This window comes from Molothrus aeneus, chromosome 4 (genome assembly GCF_037042795.1).
Source record: "Molothrus aeneus isolate 106 chromosome 4, BPBGC_Maene_1.0, whole genome shotgun sequence".
NCBI classification, from domain to species: domain Eukaryota; kingdom Metazoa; phylum Chordata; class Aves; order Passeriformes; family Icteridae; genus Molothrus; species Molothrus aeneus.
In genome coordinates this window covers 36,520,518-36,540,668 of record NC_089649.1, presented here as the reverse complement: position 1 = coordinate 36,540,668, position 20,151 = coordinate 36,520,518, and the positions used below count along the sequence as shown (strand labels likewise).

Here is a 20,151-nt window from a genome sequence, read left to right as displayed (position 1 = left end):
TAATCAGGTTGGACATTTTTAATGTACGAGAAGAATGCTAAGAATATCATTACCAAATGAATCTATCTAAGGGAAACCTTAAAAGGATGAGGTTTCTTGTGATGGATTACTCAGGCAAACTGGGGAGTATTTGCACATCTGATCTAAGACTACCAAGACATAAAATCATAGAATAACTTGAGCTGGAAGGGATTCACAAGGATCAGCAAGGCCCTGCACAGGAATCACTCTAAGAATCACACCATTTGTCTTAGAGCATTTTCCAAACATTTCTTGAAGTCTGTCAGGCTTGGTGCTGTGAACACTTGCCTGGGGAGCCCGATCCAGTGCCTGATCTCCCTCTGAGGAAAAAAACACCTTTGATCTAATATCCAGCCTAAACCTCCCCTGACACAGCTTCATGCCATTCCTTAGAGTCCTGCCACTGGTTACCACAGAAGAGAGAACAATGTCTGCCCACCTTCTTTCCCTCCTGAGGCAGACTGCAATGAGGGCTCCACTCTGTCTCCTCCAGGCTGAACAAACCAAGTGACCTCAGCCACATCTCATACAGCTTCACCTGTACATCATTCATCTTCATGATACTCCTCTGGATGCTCTCCAGTAGCTTTTTTATGCCTCTTACATTGTGGTACTGTACACAGGACTCAAAGTGAGGCTGCACCAGCACAGAGCAGGACAATCCCCTCCCTTACCTAGCTTGCAATGCTGTGCTTGATGCACTCCAGGATATGGTTATTGGCAAATAACCTACAAATTTTAGATAAAAGGAGAGCTGTTTTGAAATTAAGATATACAAACATACAAAACAAAATATTTTAATTATAAAGCTTGCAAATGTATCAGGGACTAACTTGAATTCCTTGAGTCAATAATGAAAAGCTTAAAAAATCGATTGTCTAGTATAAAAAGACTTAGAGCTTGAAACAGGATAGGTCACAAAATTTATATTCACTGTTCAGACTAGATGATTGCAGTCCTTCCCCCAAGTCTCATTAAAATCACATTTACAACACTATTCAAAATGCAAGTCAGATTCAGTTTTGTTTGTTTGAAAAGCTGGTATGAATAGCAGAATATTTGATAATGTGGAGAAGATAAGAATTAATTTCAACTGGTACATTCAGTATCAGAATAAGTAGCATTTCTCTTTTTACAAAGAAAATAAGACTGCCAACTTCTTCCCTAGCATTTGCAGGTTTATTGTATTCTACACTACACAAAGCAGTTGAAAACAGAAGTGAATGAAAACACTCTTCTTGTGGGTTTTGAAATATTTCTTATATTGGTAGAGAATTTCCAGCCCCTAAATATCAATTCCATTGCTTTCTCTCAACACTACCCAAAACTCAGTGTTAGCTTTCACTTTGGGTGACCAGAACTCTTAGTTTCACTAAATCAGCCCTGAAACCAAATAAACTAAGGTGATAAGCCTCTTTCAGATTGTTATTTAGAATTAGAGGGGGAAAAGAAGAAGTTGTTTTGTTTGATTGTTTCTTTGTTTAAACTTAAAGACATAGGTGATGCTGGGCAGAGAACAGAAAATTAGCTAATGTAGCTTGGCACCCACTGTGCCAAGGCTTTCACACAAGAGTGGAACAGAAACAAGACATCAAACACCACTCAGAAATGGAAAAAAAAATTCTTTGAGCACAGCTATGAGAGACAGAAAAAAGCACAGGAGATATTAGAAGGATGCAATAAAAACATATTAAAGATGCAGGAAAGGACAAGTCAGCCGTAGAATAGAAGTTAAATGTTTCAGCTACACAGTTTTTTTACAGTACATGTATTTTGCTGCCTTAAAAAGGAAAGAAGAATCAATCATAACATCTTGCTGTAGTGTTATAAATATCACAGGAAAAGCAAAAGAGTATTATTAAACACATTTGAAAACTTGAATTTCTGAGAGCTCAATCCTGTAAGCATTTGTTTAGTTCCACCCATCCCCCTGCAGAAGGTGTTATTTGCGGATCCTAAGCCCAAATTCCCAAGAAACTCAGAAAAAGAAAATTTATTTGGATTAAAAAGAACAAGTTTTTTCTGCTGTCTTTGCATACTTCCCAGAAAATCAAACACTTGTAAGTGGTTCTTCAAGTTTCTTTGGTTTGACTTTGGAATATATTTTTGAAGTTATTTCAGAAGAATGTAGAAATGTAGAATGTACTGCAGCTGCTGTTTCAATTTAAGTAAGTTTTTACTCAAATTACAGGATTTACCACCCAGTTTTGTTGTATTTGAAGGCTAATTTTGTGGATTTTCTCTACTAAGGGCAATAAAACCATTTCTATTTGGTTCTATAAAACATATCATAGACAGTATTTACAGGAAATACATCTTCAGCAGAAGATAACCATTTTCCCTGTGCAAATGGCATACAATAAATAGAGACAGAGGGTCAAAACTCAAAGTTTACAGTACTAGCATCTCCCATAAATTTGCATAAAATGACAGCTAAAGGCCTCAAAGCAGTTAGAAGGTCCACAAAGCCAAACCCTTTAAAATGTTCAAAAGATGGCCAAACTAGACCTGCCTGCTATACCACACCTGATTTATCTGCTATAAATGTTACTGAAGAGAACCCTTTTCTCAAGACAGACATTACATAGTTTTCCAATAGTTTGTCTGAAAGCAACTCTATTAGTGCCATAGTTTAGCCCCAGCCTCTAGCACAGATGACACACAAATTCATCAAGAAAATTAAGTCTACCCCAGCCAAAAGCAGCACAATGTCATGTGACACAATGTGAACTACTTTGCATTTCATACACACTTCTGAAGAGAGGAGACACTTCCAACAGTGAGGTGCAGTTTGAGACTGGCCATACTTAACACACAGCAGCCAAGAGATGTGCTTGTTTCTAACAGTAGGTCAGAAAGCACTGTCAGACTTCTGTGACTACTGCAAGTTCAAGAAATACACTTGCTTCAAGGTATGGCCATCAAAAGAATTGAGCCCAGCTTTGTCACCTTAATTAAGACACTACTTAGTAGGCAATTATAGCACAAGAACATTTTTTCTCTTTATCTTTAGATGGTAAGTGATACAGTCAATTAACTAATGGGCTACTTGTATTATGTATCTAACATGAGGAAGGTTAGAAGGCCATGACTCCAGTCAGTTCAGTCAGGACACTACTAAAACACACAAGATTTCACTGAATGCCACAGGAACCTGGCTGAATTGGAACATGGCAACAATGCAGGCACCACAAGCTTCCCAAACGGGATGCTTAGGTGCAAGTCCGAAAAAGATTTGTGCTGGGGAAAAGAGGGCAGAGACAGTCTGTTGTGGCACTGACTTGTTCCTAACACGTCACTTCTGACAACACATTGCTTCTGGGGACACGCGTGGAAATGTCAGGGACTGTGAGGACAGCAGCAGGTGAGAGAGAAGTTGCCAAAAGACCAATTTACAAAAGCAGAAAGGGATGACAAACCTGACAGCTTCCTTTTGTGTCTAGTCATTATCCTCTGCAGTTTTGCTAACAGAGGAAGTTGCTTGATGAACACATTAATTATAGTAACAATGTAATCTACCACAGCTTGAATGCTATACAGCTGTACATTTGAACTCAAACTTCTTGGAAGCACTCATTATATCATTTCAGCTAATTTGTCAATGCAGAAAGTAAAGAATGCATGTAAAACATATAGCTTGTTATAAAAATATGTTTCTTTTTACTTAATCCTATGCAAACAAACCTAATATATTGTTTACAAATTAAGAGAGAAACAGGTTTTTTTTCTCAAAACAATGCAACAATTAAATTAGGCAATTAACAATCAAAATTAAATTAGAAACATCTCTAAAAAAAGGTTAATTCCTCTGCTGTTAATTTCTTTTTTTAAACTCTTACTATGCCAATATTTATATAGTATTAATTCTTTGAAAAAGACAGTTGCACATTTGACATGAAAATGTGCTAGTTGCCATGATGTTTCTCTTCTCCCTGCACTGAGAAGTTCTGTCAAGCTGTGAAGTTCAGCTCTGTTCTCTGACAACTTTTCCTATCAAAATAAGTTAAGAAGCGGGACTATATCTTAACATGGATCTTTGTATAATAGAGAGAATTGTATCCGCAGGAAAATACAAACATAGTCATGGAGACAACTAGTTTTATCTCATCTTTCCCCCATAAACCAGTTGCATAACATCCAATTAAAAGAGTGGGAAAATACCAGCCAGGGAGACAAATCAAATCAGCTCCCTCTTCAGAGTTCAGCTTCAGAATGACTCTAGAGGACAAGAGCCTGGAGCCTACAATGGCAATGGTGTCCCTTTTCCTGTCACAGATAGGAAGTTCTACTCTTTGTATAAAGGAGCCAAAAATTAAACAACAAGAAAAGTAACTCAGGTTTGCCGTATCACGATTTTAACTCAGTGGTTATTTTCCAGAATAACCTTCATCCCATTTCTCTGTGTTATATTAATGCTTTAGGGAATAATACCACCATGTGCCCCCAAATTCTGCCTGTTCATCATGTATGTTCTTTTTTAACACAGTTCTACACAGCATAAATCAGCTGATGTATCAGCACTCAGCAGCTATTGCATTGTTTTAACTTTTTATGTAACAAAACAGAAGAAAGATTCAGCAATCACAGCCAAAAATGATATAAAGGTTGTCACTCAGCTCCCCAGACCAAAGATCTGCAGCTATTAACCAAATGAGAACATGAGAAACTATGTGAATCCTTTTTAGCCCAATTCACTACACAGAAATTTAATAAAAATCATTCTGTAATGAAAAGAGGCCTTTTATATTCTTAATGTGTAACTAATCAGATGAGAAGTCACTTTAAAAGACAGAGCACATGATTTAACAACAGTGGTAAATTTTCCAGTTCCTATAAAATGAAATTATTGGTTTGTGTCGACTGTTTATTCTTTACCTTTCTGGAAAATATATTTAGAGATACATAAAGATAAAATCTTAAAAATTAAATAGTCCAGGAAACTGTTTACATACTTAGGATGTCGGATGTCTGGCAGGGACCGTTCCAGTGCTATGTTGTTGCTAACAAATATGTTGAAGCCATTTTCCCTATAAGCAGAATCATCATGGTCTTCCTCTGTAAGAGGGTAGGGTTTCCCATGTTCACCTTTCCCTATAACAAAACAAAACAATTATTTACCTCAAGCTGACAGCAAAAAATGTACTACAAAGACAAAAAGAAGTTACCCTGAACTGCAATTAGTACACTGTGCCTGGAACACCTCAAAGAAATCTCTTGCAATATCTTTAGCAATACTTCTGTTACTTTCAATACAAAACCAGAAAGCAGGTACAAACAAGATGCAAAAGCCCTTCTGATGTCACCCAATTCATCTAACTTTCCTCTATTCAGACACACAATCAGGTTAAAGCCATTTTATATAGAAAAAATTCAATAGTAAAGTAAGCTAAGACCTTTCTTTTCCATAACAAAATTATGCACAAATGGATCAATTCCAGCAATATGCCCTTCAGTTACTATGAGGAACCTGGTTACTGAGTTACTTTACATTACAGCACACCTAACACCAATTCAGGTTTTCAGAATGTAACTTCAGCAGTGAAGTTTAGGGTGTCCAGCCTTCCAGAAGAAACCATAAGGAAACCAGATGTTTTGCTCCAGGCTCCTTGAACACCCTTGCACTCCTAGGGACAAGACAGATGTACTCAGTGTTTTCTAACACCACAGCACTGTGGAGTTGGTTTCAGAAACTGGTCACTTTGGGCTCCCTCAAAGAAATCATCTGCTTGTTCCCTAGTAAAGCACAGACTTTTTATTCCAGCTTTTTATTCCCAAGTTAGTTCTCATCATCAGTCAGTTGGCTTGCTTAGTACCTACCTCAGGCTACTATACCTCTAACTCTTGCAGCAAGAGAGCAGAGAACATTAAAAAAAAACAAAACAAAACAAAAACAGTTCAAAGAAAATCAGAAAATAAAACCCTTCAATTCTTCTCAATTACTTTTACTCTTCCATTCTTGCAGAGGATGTACTCTTCTGAGTTTCAAAACCCTTCAAGCCTACACAGGTTCTCAAGAACATATGCTTTCCTTTACATCTCACCATTGATCAGTTTATAACCCCTCTGTCCTTCTACCACCAGGCTCTCTCTTAAGAAAATACCACCTTTTACCTGGGCTCTTATACAGAAATTAATCAGCTGGATTCAATAAGTGATCAAGGGCATGTGATCCTCAGCTAATCAGGAGCAGCTACAGGAGTGGATGAAGAGGAAAGCAACAAGAGGCTGAGGAAACATCCAGTGGTATTCTTAAAGCCCATAAGGCTCTGTTAGTGCCCCTATTTCACACTGCACCAGCACAAGACATTAAAAACACAAAATATGCAATTAAAGGTGCTGTAGTAACTCAATTTTAGACTTTTTTCAGCTAAAATTTTATTGTTTTTATTCTAAAATTTGTGCATATATTTACAACTTCATTTAAATTCTTAATGAAAACAATTACTGTTACTTACAAGGGGGGGGGGGGAGAATTAATTCTTATCGTGAAACCCTTTCTCTTTATGCTATTTCATTACTAACAGGTATTTTGTCATTTTTATCCCCAAATGCATGCAACACACTAACATGACCCAAAATCTGAGACTGAGCTTCTATGTGACTCTTTATGATTTCATACTAATAATGGGGAGGAACTATGATTCTATAAAAGCAGCTAATGAGTCAAAGTACTACTCCAAATGCACTGGTACAATTATATCAAATATGATTCACAATAAAGTAACACTAAGCTAATGTCATTCAACCTAAGACATAGAAATTTTAGCCCCTCTCTTTCAGCATATATTCTACATAAACCAAAAGTGACTATTTTAACTGGCTATTAATAAGAGTTTTATCCAATGGTAGTTATTAATATTTTGAACATTCTGAAATATACTACTTGTATGATTAAAACATACTATTGCAAATAATTTTTTTACTATAAAATTTCCTGCATATTCTAGCTAGTCATCCTGTATGAAGAGAGGTTGATTCTTGCTTTGCTTTTCTTAAATGAGTGCATTTGGCTCCTCAGCAGATGAGTATTTGTCCTAAAAGTTTTCTTCATAAAGTCCCTTGCCAGTCAAACTGAAGACAAGCATTTTTAAAACAGTTTTCCATTCTTCCCCATCAGATAAGAAGCAATATCACTGTGTATAAGCCAAAAGTATAGATATCATGGTTGCTATCTAGAGCAACTCAGGAATGGGCAGAACATTCCCCTACCATGCTGTGTAAGTATTTGGCCAAATTGCTTTTACACTTATGCAGTATATTTCAGCCTTGAAGCGCACTAGAAAGTGCAAAGCATGACTCTTTCCTAACACTTTAGCAAAATACTCGTGTATGGCAAAAACAGAGGCTTATGCACTTTTTAAATGTCATGACTATTTTTCCCAGCTTTTTGTTTGCCTGCTCTCTCACCCTGCAGTTCCTCCTGATTAACTAGGGATCATTAGCTAGGGGAGCCATCTATCAGATCCAGCTGGAAGCAGTTTGCTAATTTCTCTAAAACAGCTTTGGTAAAAAGAGACTATTCCTTAGGAAGAACTTTGGAAGGAGAGAAATAGAGAGCTCAAAAGATAAGCATTAAAAAAATCCGTACAACTTTTGGTGACCACTAGGCTTGAAGGATTCCCTTTGTAGAGAAAAGTGCCATGCATGAGCTACTCAGCATAAAAAAAAAAACATCATAAGCACAGAAAACTCTCCTGTCACTGATTCACCTTCCTAGATGTCTGACAATCATTTCCATCACTGCACAGTGGTTTGGAGGTGGACCTATATGCCAGGATAAAAAGGGGAAATTTCACAATGCAAGAAGAGTACAATTCTGGTGAAAAGGACCCTGATTAAGTATAATTTTAAGTATAATTACTGGCTACAGAAGACTGCTTTAAATCTAGTGATAGACAGATGTAAGCCCTCTTATACTGTCTCTTCTGTCTGAAGGCAAAACAGCAATACAGAAAGTGCAACAAGGCTATAAAATATTGTAGGAACTGAGTGTAAAAAACACAGTGGTGAATTTTTTGCCCCTTTACATCCAAAAGGGGACTCATCCAAATGTGACAGATGAAACCAACCCAGCACTAACACTTCATACTAACTCTCTGAGGCTGGTTTACAATTGCAAAGTAAAAATAACCTCATAAACTAAGGACAATCAGAAGTTTTAGTTCAGGATTTTGATTTGTCAAGGAAGGGAGAAACCCAATAGCACAAGAAGGACACATAGATTCAAACTGGGCCCAAAAATCCCATCAGAATGCTCCACTGCATGGGAAGCTCACAGCAATGTTTAATTCATACAGTGCTGTCTTATCTTGGTGATTACAGAATTATTAGTCTGATTTTTAATTTCAGTAATCAACGTAAGCAAGCATGAAAATATGCTAGGTTTTCCTCTTATGGCACTATGATGGTTTTGGAGTTAAAATCTCTACATTGCTTAGTACTGTGTTATTTTAAGGGTTCTAATAAACCATCTTAAAATGATTCTCCATAGGTATTCACATAAAAAAAAAAAAAAAAAGATAAAGTAAGATATTGAAGGCATCAAGATAAAGTACTGGCTTGGCCATGTATTAGAGACTCTACAAGGGTTTTTACCCTACTCAGGGATGTTACAGTCTCCTAGGAAACCCTACACTGTATACCCAGCCCTAAAAATGTTCAGTTCTATGCTTGACAACTTGTGATAACTCATAGTTCAAGGACATCTCAGTTAGGCATCTTCTGCTTATATATAATGCAGAGACAGCAGGAGGAGAATAAGCCCTCTTGTTCAACAGATGGTTCAAAGGGAAGATTATTAAGGTGAAACAAGAAAATAAAAAAGCATTCTGTATACGCAGTACAAAAATCTAATTGCAGAATAATGGCTCTGGATCAGCCACATTGGTATAGTTGTCAGGTACTATAATTATAAAGAGAACAGGGATGTTGTTGGCAAAATAGATCAAGTGTAAATCAGTTTGAAAACGCAACAGGAGTGCTGCATATACCATATGCAATAGATAAGGGACCTTGCTTAAAACTAGAAATAACAAATCAAGTGGCAACAGGTTCTCATTTCAGGGACTTTTGGGTTTTCTTTTGGGGTTTTGTTTTTATAATTCAGATGAACTTCATTTATAATTCAGCAGGCATGGTAAGAAAATGGCTTTGCCATATAAGTTTAATAAGTTAAGCAACTGCTTGACATCTTAACACAGGAAACCAAGTGGATAAAGAACATAAGCCATTCAGTGTCTGTGGGGAAGAACTGTGTACAAATCTGAATTATTTACTGTTTATACTCACTGAATTATATACTGTTTATATGTTCCAGTGCTATTAAGTTTACTCAGGCATGACTACCCAGCCATACCAAGTCACGACTATAATTCACGTAAGTATTTAAGCACAGCCTTTAATTCAGCATCCTTTAACCCTAAAACAGTAGTAGGGAATAAGAAGTCTCCATGTGCTAAATGCTTTATTATATGTAAGAAGTTTATTTTAATATGTAAACCTATAAATAATTGAGTCTTCTTACTTGTAGGCCATTTTATTATTTTGGGTAAGTTAATTCTGCCATTCTTTCAAATATATATTAGGAATTATCTCCAAGTATTCCACTGAGAATCTATCACAGTTTGGCTGTGTTCATCACACAAACGCCAAGCTCATCCTCTCTCATGGAAGTTTTCACAGTGAGAACAGATGTTTAATCTTGTCTTAGAGCAATCTTTCAATACAGAAATGAAGTCCCCTGAGGAGAGAGTGACTGTGTTTCTTAGCAAAGGTAGACAGAGAAACACAAATTCCAAATGAATGCAGTCACACCTCAGTCTCAAAGAGTGTGAAGGCAAAATTGGAAATAAAGATCAGTAACAGAATAAAAACACTTAAGTCAGAGATCTTACATCATTTTGACACATAAATTTTCATTAAAAAAAACCCTTTTTGATCCCTGATATGGCAACTGACCAAGTCAGAGGGCAAAAACCCTGTTTAAAGAAATCTGTGGTATTTTACATAATTTCTGAAATTTTCTTAGTGCACAGCTATCTATAAGTCTCCCATCTTTCACTGCAGAGAGTGACTTTATATTATTTAGATAAGTAAAACAGATTAGCAACTCAAACTGCCAGCACATTCTGCTTTTTTGGAAGTGAATTTCCATCTGAGTACTAACAAAAATAATTGTATTCCTTATTTTTCCTTTTCCTCACAGACAGGAGGTCAGGGTGCAGAAATGACCTTCTCCTTTCATATTAGAAAAGGAGTTGCTTGTTTCGAGCAAATGCCTTTTGTGGTTTTTCACATTTATGTTAATTTCCAATAAAATGGATGAAAATTTTAATTTAATAAATGCATGAATGATCTTGGACAATTTGTTACTGAGACAGAAAATTAAAACTGCATTTCTCACATTAATTTTCTTCATATCAACTGGAACTACCCAGCTTGCAAAAAATGTGTAGGTCTATATTTACATGTATATAAAATGGCTTTTCAGATTGAAAGTAAAGAACATTTTTATAACTGTATGAACAGTAAAACAATGGAATAGGCAATCCAGGAACATGTATAGGCATGCAAGAAATGATAACATGCCTCAGAAAGATGATTGATACAGCTCTGGTCATCTATTAAGATGGATTCCAATCTTAAATTTCTATGAATGCTATGAGAAATAGGAGGAGAACTGACTATAGGTTCCCTCAGAGTCCATAAAAATTGCATCAGAAACTGGAGTATATTTATTTCAAGTTTATTCTACTTTTCCTAAACTTCTCAGAGTATCTCACTCAGTTGTACAATTTCATTACCCTAATTTATATTATAGGAAAAGGAATTAAATTGATTTTACATCAATGGAAATAGGATCAAAAGTATCTTTTAACAATATTTTATCACTACCTTGTAGCAGCTTAAAAAGGCACTAACAGTAAGATTTACAACACTTCTAATTATTTATTGCATAACTGTCAAGGTCTGAGGCAATATAAAAAGCTTTTCCTTAGCATTACAGAAGTTATCAAATCTTACTTACGCAAAAACCTTGTGAAGGAAATCCTGAACAATAAATTTTCAAGCAAGAATAAATGATTTCTTTCTAAATAATAGAATTCATTTATTACAGTTTCAATATCAAACTATTACAGAAAACAGTCAAAAATTCACTCAGTTTTCTGTCAGAAAGCATTTAAGTCCCTAGTATTTTATCTATGTTCAGATGACAGTAGTAGATACAGATTTTCTCTTCCAAGGATCATGCTGTCCTTGCTGAGTGGTATAGAGATGTTATCAGGAGCACGTATGAGGCTTTGTCCTCTCTGGATTGCTGCTACAGTAATATGATGTCAGCAGGAGAAACATGAACTAAATTGCTTCTCTCTTCAGCAACAGTTTTATACAAATAGCACAGGTTGGCAGAAAAAGGGAGAAAAACCATATAACTTAAAATTTTGTCATCTGACTGCCTGCTCACATCCAGAACTAAGTGCTGAACAATCAAACCACAAGAACAAAAGTCCATGAAAACCTTCAATCAACCAAACAAAAACCAACGGAGAAGAACATGCTCCCTAAAAAAATTTAGAAGAGTACATTCAAATTATAGTGTAGTTGGATCTTTGGAGTATTGTTTGCTTATCATTCACATGAGATAAAAATTAAAGGAACCTTTTACTTAAAGGAAGCATTTTGTGTTACAAACACAAAATGAAATCCCTACTAATAGTGGTGAGGTGTTCTGCCATTCCTCAACCCAGAGTGGGTAGGAAGTAGGTAAAGGAAGAGCATTTCCAGGGGAGGAAATGAGAGGCACAAATAGGAACCTCTCAGATGAACTTATTTTACACATGTTTGAGAAGCATTTTTATAAAAAAGAACGTCCAAGTGGGAAAAAAAAGTAAATTACAGCTTTGTAACTGTATTAAATATAATTTCCAGATTTCCACAGACTTAACAGGCCTAGACCAACTCTTCATGTTATGATTGGGTCCAACTGCAAGGAAGAAATGCAACAACATTTTTTTTTAGGACTTCATGAAGCCACAGAAGCTGATTACCAATATTTCGTACACATCAAGGACATCCTAGCATTTCATGTGCATTTTTTTGAAGTGGAAACAAGAGAAAATTATACAAAATGATAGTGGGTCGGGCTGAGCAGCACAAAAATGAGGAGCAGTAGTGGCAGTGAGCAGAAGAATGAATGAGTGCACCAAGTGGAGCAAGCAACAGCAACATCTGGCAGAGCATCAAAACCCCCAGGTCACAGCACAAAGCTCTGGAAACTTCAGCTGGGGCTTGTTGCCTCACAGGACTCCACAGTTCCCACGAGTAAGGCAGGCTTTGGCTCAAGAAGGGGGAAAAATCAGCTGGCCCAGCTGTTGCCTTGACAAAGTGGATTGAAAAATTATTATTGTTATAACTTTAGGAATTAGCTCTTACATGTTACCTGTTTATCAGTAATAAAATATTGTTTGCTGAGTTAATTAATTTGCAAGAATAAAAAATTAGCTCAGTGCTCTTGAGATTAATTCTTGCAGGTATCTAGGCATTTTACTAGATGTCACTTTAAAATGCAACCTGGCCTTTACTGTTGGCAGTGGCATCCTAGCAGAAAAAGTGAATTATACAGGTAACATTAGAAAAATCCAACTCTGTATCTTTCAAATAACCAATATGAAATTATTTATACAAAAACAAGAAACTGTGGTTTTTCTTAAATATGTGCATTTTTTCAATGAGTAATTGTCAATTAATTAATCAATAATTAATTTCTAAATCTTACAACCTGTGCTTTATGGAGTATTAAAGTATCCCTCCCCTTTTGCATTCATTTGAAACATTAAAAATGCAGCCTCTAAATTTCCAACATTGTCATTGCAGAGTAAAATTACAGTGTGTATGTGTCTGAGGGAAGTGATTGCTTTAAAATATATCATGAGGTAAACCACTGGGATTCTTTTGTTTTAGCAGAAGTATGACTGCATATGAACCCTAAAAAGTCAACGGTCCAAAGGCTTGAATGAACATTTCACAAAAAAAGCAATATAATTTTTCTTAAAAGATATGGCTTTTAAAACTTGCTGCAAGTACTACAATGGCTTGCTGAGTGGAAAGACTCATTCTAACCCCTCATTTCCACTTTAATAAATCTAGCAAAAATAAAAGAAAAAAACAGACTGCACTATTTGGTTTGTCCAGTGCGTTTAGAATGCCACACTGTACAATGCAAGATAAGCAGCAACACATGCTGTTTTGATATGAGTTGCTCTATCACTGCAGCAGAGAAGCAATATCCCCAGCAGTATTCAGGCTGAGCTGAATCTAATCATAACTCTGTAGCCAAGGGATGCACAGTACATCTTCTATTTAGTCTAACTACTTATCACCAAATGCCACAGCCACCAGAATGTTTTTTTTTTCATTTAACATTAGACTGGCTGTAGACCATTAATCAGAGCCAAACACTCAATGAGCAAGCATGTGAAAAACAGAATTCAACCATAAAAAAGGCTTCACAGTTTCAGTTAGTAACTGAAGGACCTGCTAGGATAAAAAGTATCTACTATGGAACATGACCTGAAAAAAAAATCTACTAATAATGGTAATGTGTTTGTTTCTGTACTTAAATGAATTAATTCATACAAAATGTGTCAATAATGGCCTTCTAATAGTCTCTAATACCAGAAAGTCTTACTTATTAATGTGTATGCTCAAGCTGATGCATTGAAAAAGCTCAAACTAAAGTGTCCTAATAGGGTTAGATACAGGAACCACACAGATCCACAAAACTAATGCAAAATTACAGTTGCACAGGTAGTGTTTCAGAAAACCCCTAAATTCAAAATGATAGGGTCATAGCAGCTGTAATTAACGTAAGAGTTATCCTTGCTACTCTCTTTTTCTTCATTATAAGACATATTATAATCGTGTGATGTTCACCATATACTATCAAGGAAAAAATAGGATGTTCCATAGAACAAATTTCTTAATGTGGATTTTTTTTTCCTGTTTTTTTTTTCAATAATTCAACCTAAACTCACTCCAGAAGCTGGCTTTGTGGCTGCCACATAAAGATGGAATAACCTGTAAAAAATGAGTGTGAGTAACAATGTAGTCACTCTTGTACATGAAGCATTATGATGTATGTCCTCCAGAAAACACATGAGCTGTCACAACTCCCAGTAAATTTGGATTTAACCTGTAGCACCCCTAAAAAAAAATCCTGAAACAAAACAAACCACGAACACCAGCAAAAAAACCAGCAACAACAAATACATAAATATACATACATATAAAAAATAACCATTCTTACATATGGAGATAGTAAATATTCACAGTTAAAGTTTGAGGCAGACCCAAGAAGCAGAACTAAGCCATCTGATTCCCCACATGGTGACTCAGTGACAAGGACAAGCTTATTCCTTCTGTAAATCTGAGAAGAATGCCAATGAGCAAGTAGCATTTGCAAGTTTCTCAGGTAGTACAGAAATGTTTTATTGCTTTTTCAGGTCTGTTCAGATTTATACATTATACACTGAGTATGCAAATAATTACTAGGGATAATATAAAAACAGGCACCCCTACAAATTCAGAGATATAAGAATTATCATCAAGGCAAGCAATACAAACCCAGATGAAAAAGTGAGACAAGTAATGCCAAGTTCTTGGGACTGGCCTGCCTAAGACCTTCTGCTTTACTTAGAACAAAATGTATTTTGTTCTGTCACACCCTAAGTAGCTCTTTGAATCTCAATGTTATTAATTTTTTCATGTTTTCTTTTGGGAAATCAGACACATTACTCTTGTGAAAGCTTTCAATACTACATATACTGTTCCATATATTCACTATTACTGCACTTTCCAACCACTGCCTTTCCTTGTTCTTATAAAAGATACTAATGCTGCAATCGTTAGTATTGCCTTTTATCTCTCTTTTTTAAATGCACGGTTTTTAAAATGGTTTAAAATGCATTCTTTGCTTTGAAGAGCCTTTCAACTGACTGACATTCCTGTGGTAAGGAGAGCTAAAGTTAATGCTTGACCTGTTCTGAGCTCAGCACAGCTCTCCACAGCCCTTTTTCTCCCCTCCCATTGATTCATATCTTTCTGAACAAGACAAGTCTAATAAATTCCAACTAATTTTCAAATGCCTGACACAAATTTGAGCAAATTTCCTGTACTAAAGGTAACTGAAATTTCCAGTCAATATATGCTGTAGAATCATGCAGAAGCAGAAGTGGAGACTTCATGAACCACCTTCACCCAGGCTCTGAACAAATTTTCAACTAATTAGTTTAAAATATTTTCTATTCAAAAGGACAACTCATCACTTACAGAACAGAACTAAACATTTATCCCAAGGCCACATTTATGCATAATTCAGTTGGAACCCAATATGTCCATTGGGAACTTTTCTGAAAAACTTATTGAAAACTGATGTCTGGATTCAGTCAAAAGTATTTTCTGATTCTTTTTAAAAAATTGTTGATATGTGGGTTAGAAACAAAAAAAATATTTTGGAAGCCAAAATTTTTTAATCACAGTATTTTTTTTCCAAATCTTATATAAATTATAGAACTTGACAAAAATTAATAAAGGGTGGACATTCAAGTTAAAAATTTTGGTTTTGAGCCAAAACAATACTTTCTAATTTTATCACAGATAGAAAAAAGTGTCAAGTACTAGCCCAAAGGCCCACATGTACACAGCTCAAAATTTCAGGTGTATATAAAGTCCCTAAAAATTTCTTTCTTACTGAGAAAATGAAAAAATACGTTAAATGCCATTATGCAGATTTATGATGTATTTATGCAGCACACAACAACTCTGAATTCTACTTATGGCTGTATGATCAAGAGCCCCTCAATAAACCCACTTTTTGAGGAGAAAAATCTTTAGCAACCATGTTAAGAGAGCAAGCATTCACAGCCCTCCATAACCACAGGTAACAGAGGAATAGGATGTACATCAGAGACTTACTTTAATTGTAGGTTTTGTTTCAGCTGCATTACCAGAAATTACACCATTAAATTTGTCAGGTATGTTTAAAACTAGAAAAGTAGAAAGAAAAAAAATCTCCACACCTCACATTTTCCACAGAGGAAAAAAAACCACTTTGTCTGTCTATTCTCTTGCTATTCATTCATCTCTGCATGTCATGTGATTTAACTTAGAGAAAGTGTTTCTACATATATTGAAAATTTAATTTTTCCTGTACTTGCTTAAATAGTAAACCAACACCTTTACAATAGTGAGAGAAATTACGACAAAGGAATTGAACTGGATTAGGAACTGATATTCTATTGTGTTGATTTTACCCTGGCTGGATGCCAGGTGCTCACCAAAGCCACTCCATCATTCCCCTCCTCAGCTGGACAGGGGAGACAAAACATAATAAAAGACTTGTGGGTTGAGATAAGGGCAGGGAGAGATCAATCACTAACTGCTGTCATGGGTAAAACAGACTCAAATTGGAGAAAATTTATCTTATTGCCAAGAAATGCTCAGGGTCTCAAAAGTTCCATGTATGACTTCAGAAGTGTCCAAAAAAGTGTATAAAATGTTGGGGGGGAAGTCATTTCAATACCAGGCTGAAGTGTCAGTATGTTAATAACTTGCTTAACTTACTCATTAACAGCAGCTAATTAAAATGTCAGCCCTCCAGAACTTTAAGTACTCACAGATTTCACTCTTTTTGTGAGGCACATGAAGTTTGAATTTCTTTACAGTATAACCATTTTAGTGAAAGCTGGGAACAAAATACACAGGAAAAAAAATCCAAATAAACTAACGTTATTTATGTAGAGGCTTCTTTTCTTTTTGTGTGACAATATTAGAAATAGATTGTTCTCTCAAGGAAGAAATCCCTGAAGTATTCAAGATTTGGGACGACAACAGAATCAGTATCCTTTTAGAAAGTCACCAACTTGCCCTCTGGAGACTACTCCTTCCCCACTTTACACACCAGTACTCACCGTATTTCAGATCAGTCTCATCTTTTGTAATCTGGCATGGAAAGAAAATGCAAGAAGTAAAACTAACCTCATATACATTTACAGTGGTTTCCAAAACAATTACAAGCTATCCAATTACTTAGCAGGTACAATAGAAGTAATAGTCAGGGTAACCTAAAATTACTTCAGCTGTCTTTTAAAAATATGAAAAAGTAAACCATTTCATGAGAAACTTCAAGAGAAAGACTGTTTCCATGTTTTAAGAATACCTATATTGAAACTTAAATATACATCTTGATTTTTTTTTTAAATCTGAGCATTTTTCCACTGAAACTCCCAGCAAGTTTTACTATTCACATTTCAACATCACCTGCAGAACTTTTAATCAAGATTGCCTAAAAAAAAGTAAAGAAGTTTATTTATACCTCACAGTCAGAAGAACTGTCACACAGGTTTGTAGATGTCACGCCTAGAAATGTGGTTTCTTTTTCTACTTTCTTTATATTAAGAGGAGGACAGATTTCCCTAGACAACACCTCACTGCAAGCATGCAGGGCAGACAACTTTATGCTACACAATCCCATCCAAAAGGTAGCTCTGTTCCTTGAGAAGCAGTGGTTATAGGGCATAATTTGATGAGCTAGTGTCTATAAAGCAAATTATAGCAAAACAATCATACATCTCTGCCTTTTCACATATATTCACTGGATGTCAGACAAATGGTTTCACCAGTCCAATAATTTTCCTCTGTCAGCTTATTTAATGAAAACAGGAAGGAAAAGAAAGTCACCTTACACATATTTCAGTCATAACTGTATTGAGATAACTATACTAGACTTTTGTACTTGCAAGCTTAATTCACATCCTTAAAAGAAACAATGAAGCTATGACAGGAAAGAAGGAACTATTTATTGGGTTGGTTTGGTTTTTTTTTTTCAGGAATCCCAAGCATCTTGTTGGCTTCTTGAAGACCAAAAAGCTAAAAACAAGACTCCAAAAATGTTTTCGTGAATGTCCCCTGCTTCTCTGTATTTGAGTTTTCACAGCAAACTAAGCACGTTTCTTTGTTCCACTGAGTCAAGCAATAATTGACCTGAACTGACAAACTTGATTATTTTTACACCTATCACAAGAGCTAATATGATCAATTTACATGGTCTGTAGAGCTCTCCTCCTCCTCATACACAGACAAGTCTATCCTGAAAGTCTCTAAGCTGTTTGGTTGTTCCAAGCTCTCCCTGCAAATGAGCTCTATGTTTTTGAAGACTAGGCAGATAAAATCCCTTTTCCAGAATTACTACAAATCATATCTCTCTTTAAAAAAACAACCAAACATAAAACCAAACCAGCCAAGTATCTACATAGCACTCCTACTAAATATTACTTAGATAGCCCTGAAAATGTTTAAGCACCAAGTGAAAGATGCCTAACAGCCAAAAAAGGAACCATCATTCTAGAGCGCAAATGCCAAATTAAAAGGTCCATTTTAGCTGAGAGGGCCTCTCATACCCTCCCTCCCAAAAAAAACCCAAAAACAAAATTTATAAAGTCATGTTTCCTTTTTTTTTTTTAAGACAGCAACTCTATTAAATCCCCAAGTATTACCCATTAAATACATTCACCAATATCACCTCTTGAGCACTAATACTGAGGTAAGTCCATGAAGACAGGTCTTCACTGCTATGCACAACAGGAAATACTATACTTGGACTACCACAAGCAGATGGCATCTGCTGCTTCTTTTCTTTTAATTGTATTTTTGTTTTGGCTTGTTTCTTTCTTTCTTTTTAAAATTGTGTGAGCACTCAGATCAACATTCAAATACAATGGGAGAAGGTACTAGAGAGTAAACTTTGGTTTGTTAAGGATTTGAAACCACATATCCCCACACAGATAAAAATACAGTGAAAGATGATAACCTAGCAACTTTAATAATTTTTCTAGGAGAGCACTTCTTGAATTCTGGATACTAGTTTCATTCAAGAATATGTATCACTGATACAGTGAGACGCAATAGATAGTTCTTGCCAAGTTTCTGGAAATACAATTTTCTTCCTGCCTATCAAGGTAAAAAACAACATGCCAAGTCCCAGCACAGAAAAGCATGCAGAAGATAATTTTCAGTGTTCTAAATAACAGGAGTCATACTATCAACTCTGCTTTCCTCTCTTTGTTCACCCTGGTAGGTCTTAAAAATTAGCTTTCCAATTACATTTACATTGTTTAACTGAGTTTCCAAAGCATGCGTGTGGCAGGGGGCAGGGACAGGGAAGAACAGGGAAAGAACCACATTTACTTCCAACCACAAAAACGACCTCATATCTGGCCAAGGCAACAGAGGCTTTGTGCTTTAAAATAGAAGCTTGTCTCTGACTTAAAGCCTTCTATGAACTGTTTTTATTCAGAGATTTAAGTGGCAAGAGTTAGTTCTATCATGTACACAGTTTTCTGATAGAGGCAAATTCTATACAACTGCAGCCTTATACTTCCTAGCTTCTTCTGCAGTGTAACTGTTGTAAGAATTGTAACTTGAGATCCAGTGAAAAGGTGTACCCAAGCTACTGCTTAAATAATACTGTGATATGCCATTTCCCAAACTGGGGAAGTCAGTCTATAGTTACCCAGAGAAAACCTTAAGGCCTTGTGACAAAAAACCAAAACACCAAACTGTATTTTCTAGCTATCAGGGTTTAAACTTTCAAGAAGGCCCTACTTAAAAAACCCATTTCTCTTTCCAAATCATTATTTTAGAGTATAATAGTTTTATCAAGCTTGGCACCCAGCTAAAGGCTGATCTCACTGTTTGCATTAGGACATCCAGACCATTAAGAGTGGTAGAATCAGATCACAGTCTGCAGCACTTTATTTATGGAGCAAATGCATTTTAATATGTGAAACACTTTATGTAACTGCAGAAGATTGCATCCATCTTTCATACTATACATCCTTTATGTGCTGTCTCCTTGACAAGCCATGATTAACATTACTGTTCAGAATTTTTTAATCATATTAGACTTGCATTAAGATAAACTGACAAACATTTTTCTCTTTTACAAACAATATATTGTAAACTGCATGAAGCATATTCATGATTAATGCTATGAACAATTATGTTATGACTGTTTATTGAGACCTTGGCTACAACTACAGTTCCAATTATACTGCAAATTCTCAAATTCTTTCT

General features: G+C 35.8%; 1 protein-coding gene across 1 annotated transcript in view; it reads right to left on the bottom strand.

Annotated features, from left to right (window-relative positions):
* Positions 1-20,151, bottom strand: part of GALNTL6 (polypeptide N-acetylgalactosaminyltransferase like 6) — a 435,385-nt gene that overhangs the window by 243,952 nt on the left and 171,282 nt on the right. The window contains exon 3 of the mRNA XM_066548280.1: positions 4,974-5,112. Within this exon, the coding sequence (XP_066404377.1) occupies positions 4,974-5,112 (139 nt within the window). The remainder of the gene's footprint in view (positions 1-4,973; positions 5,113-20,151) is intronic.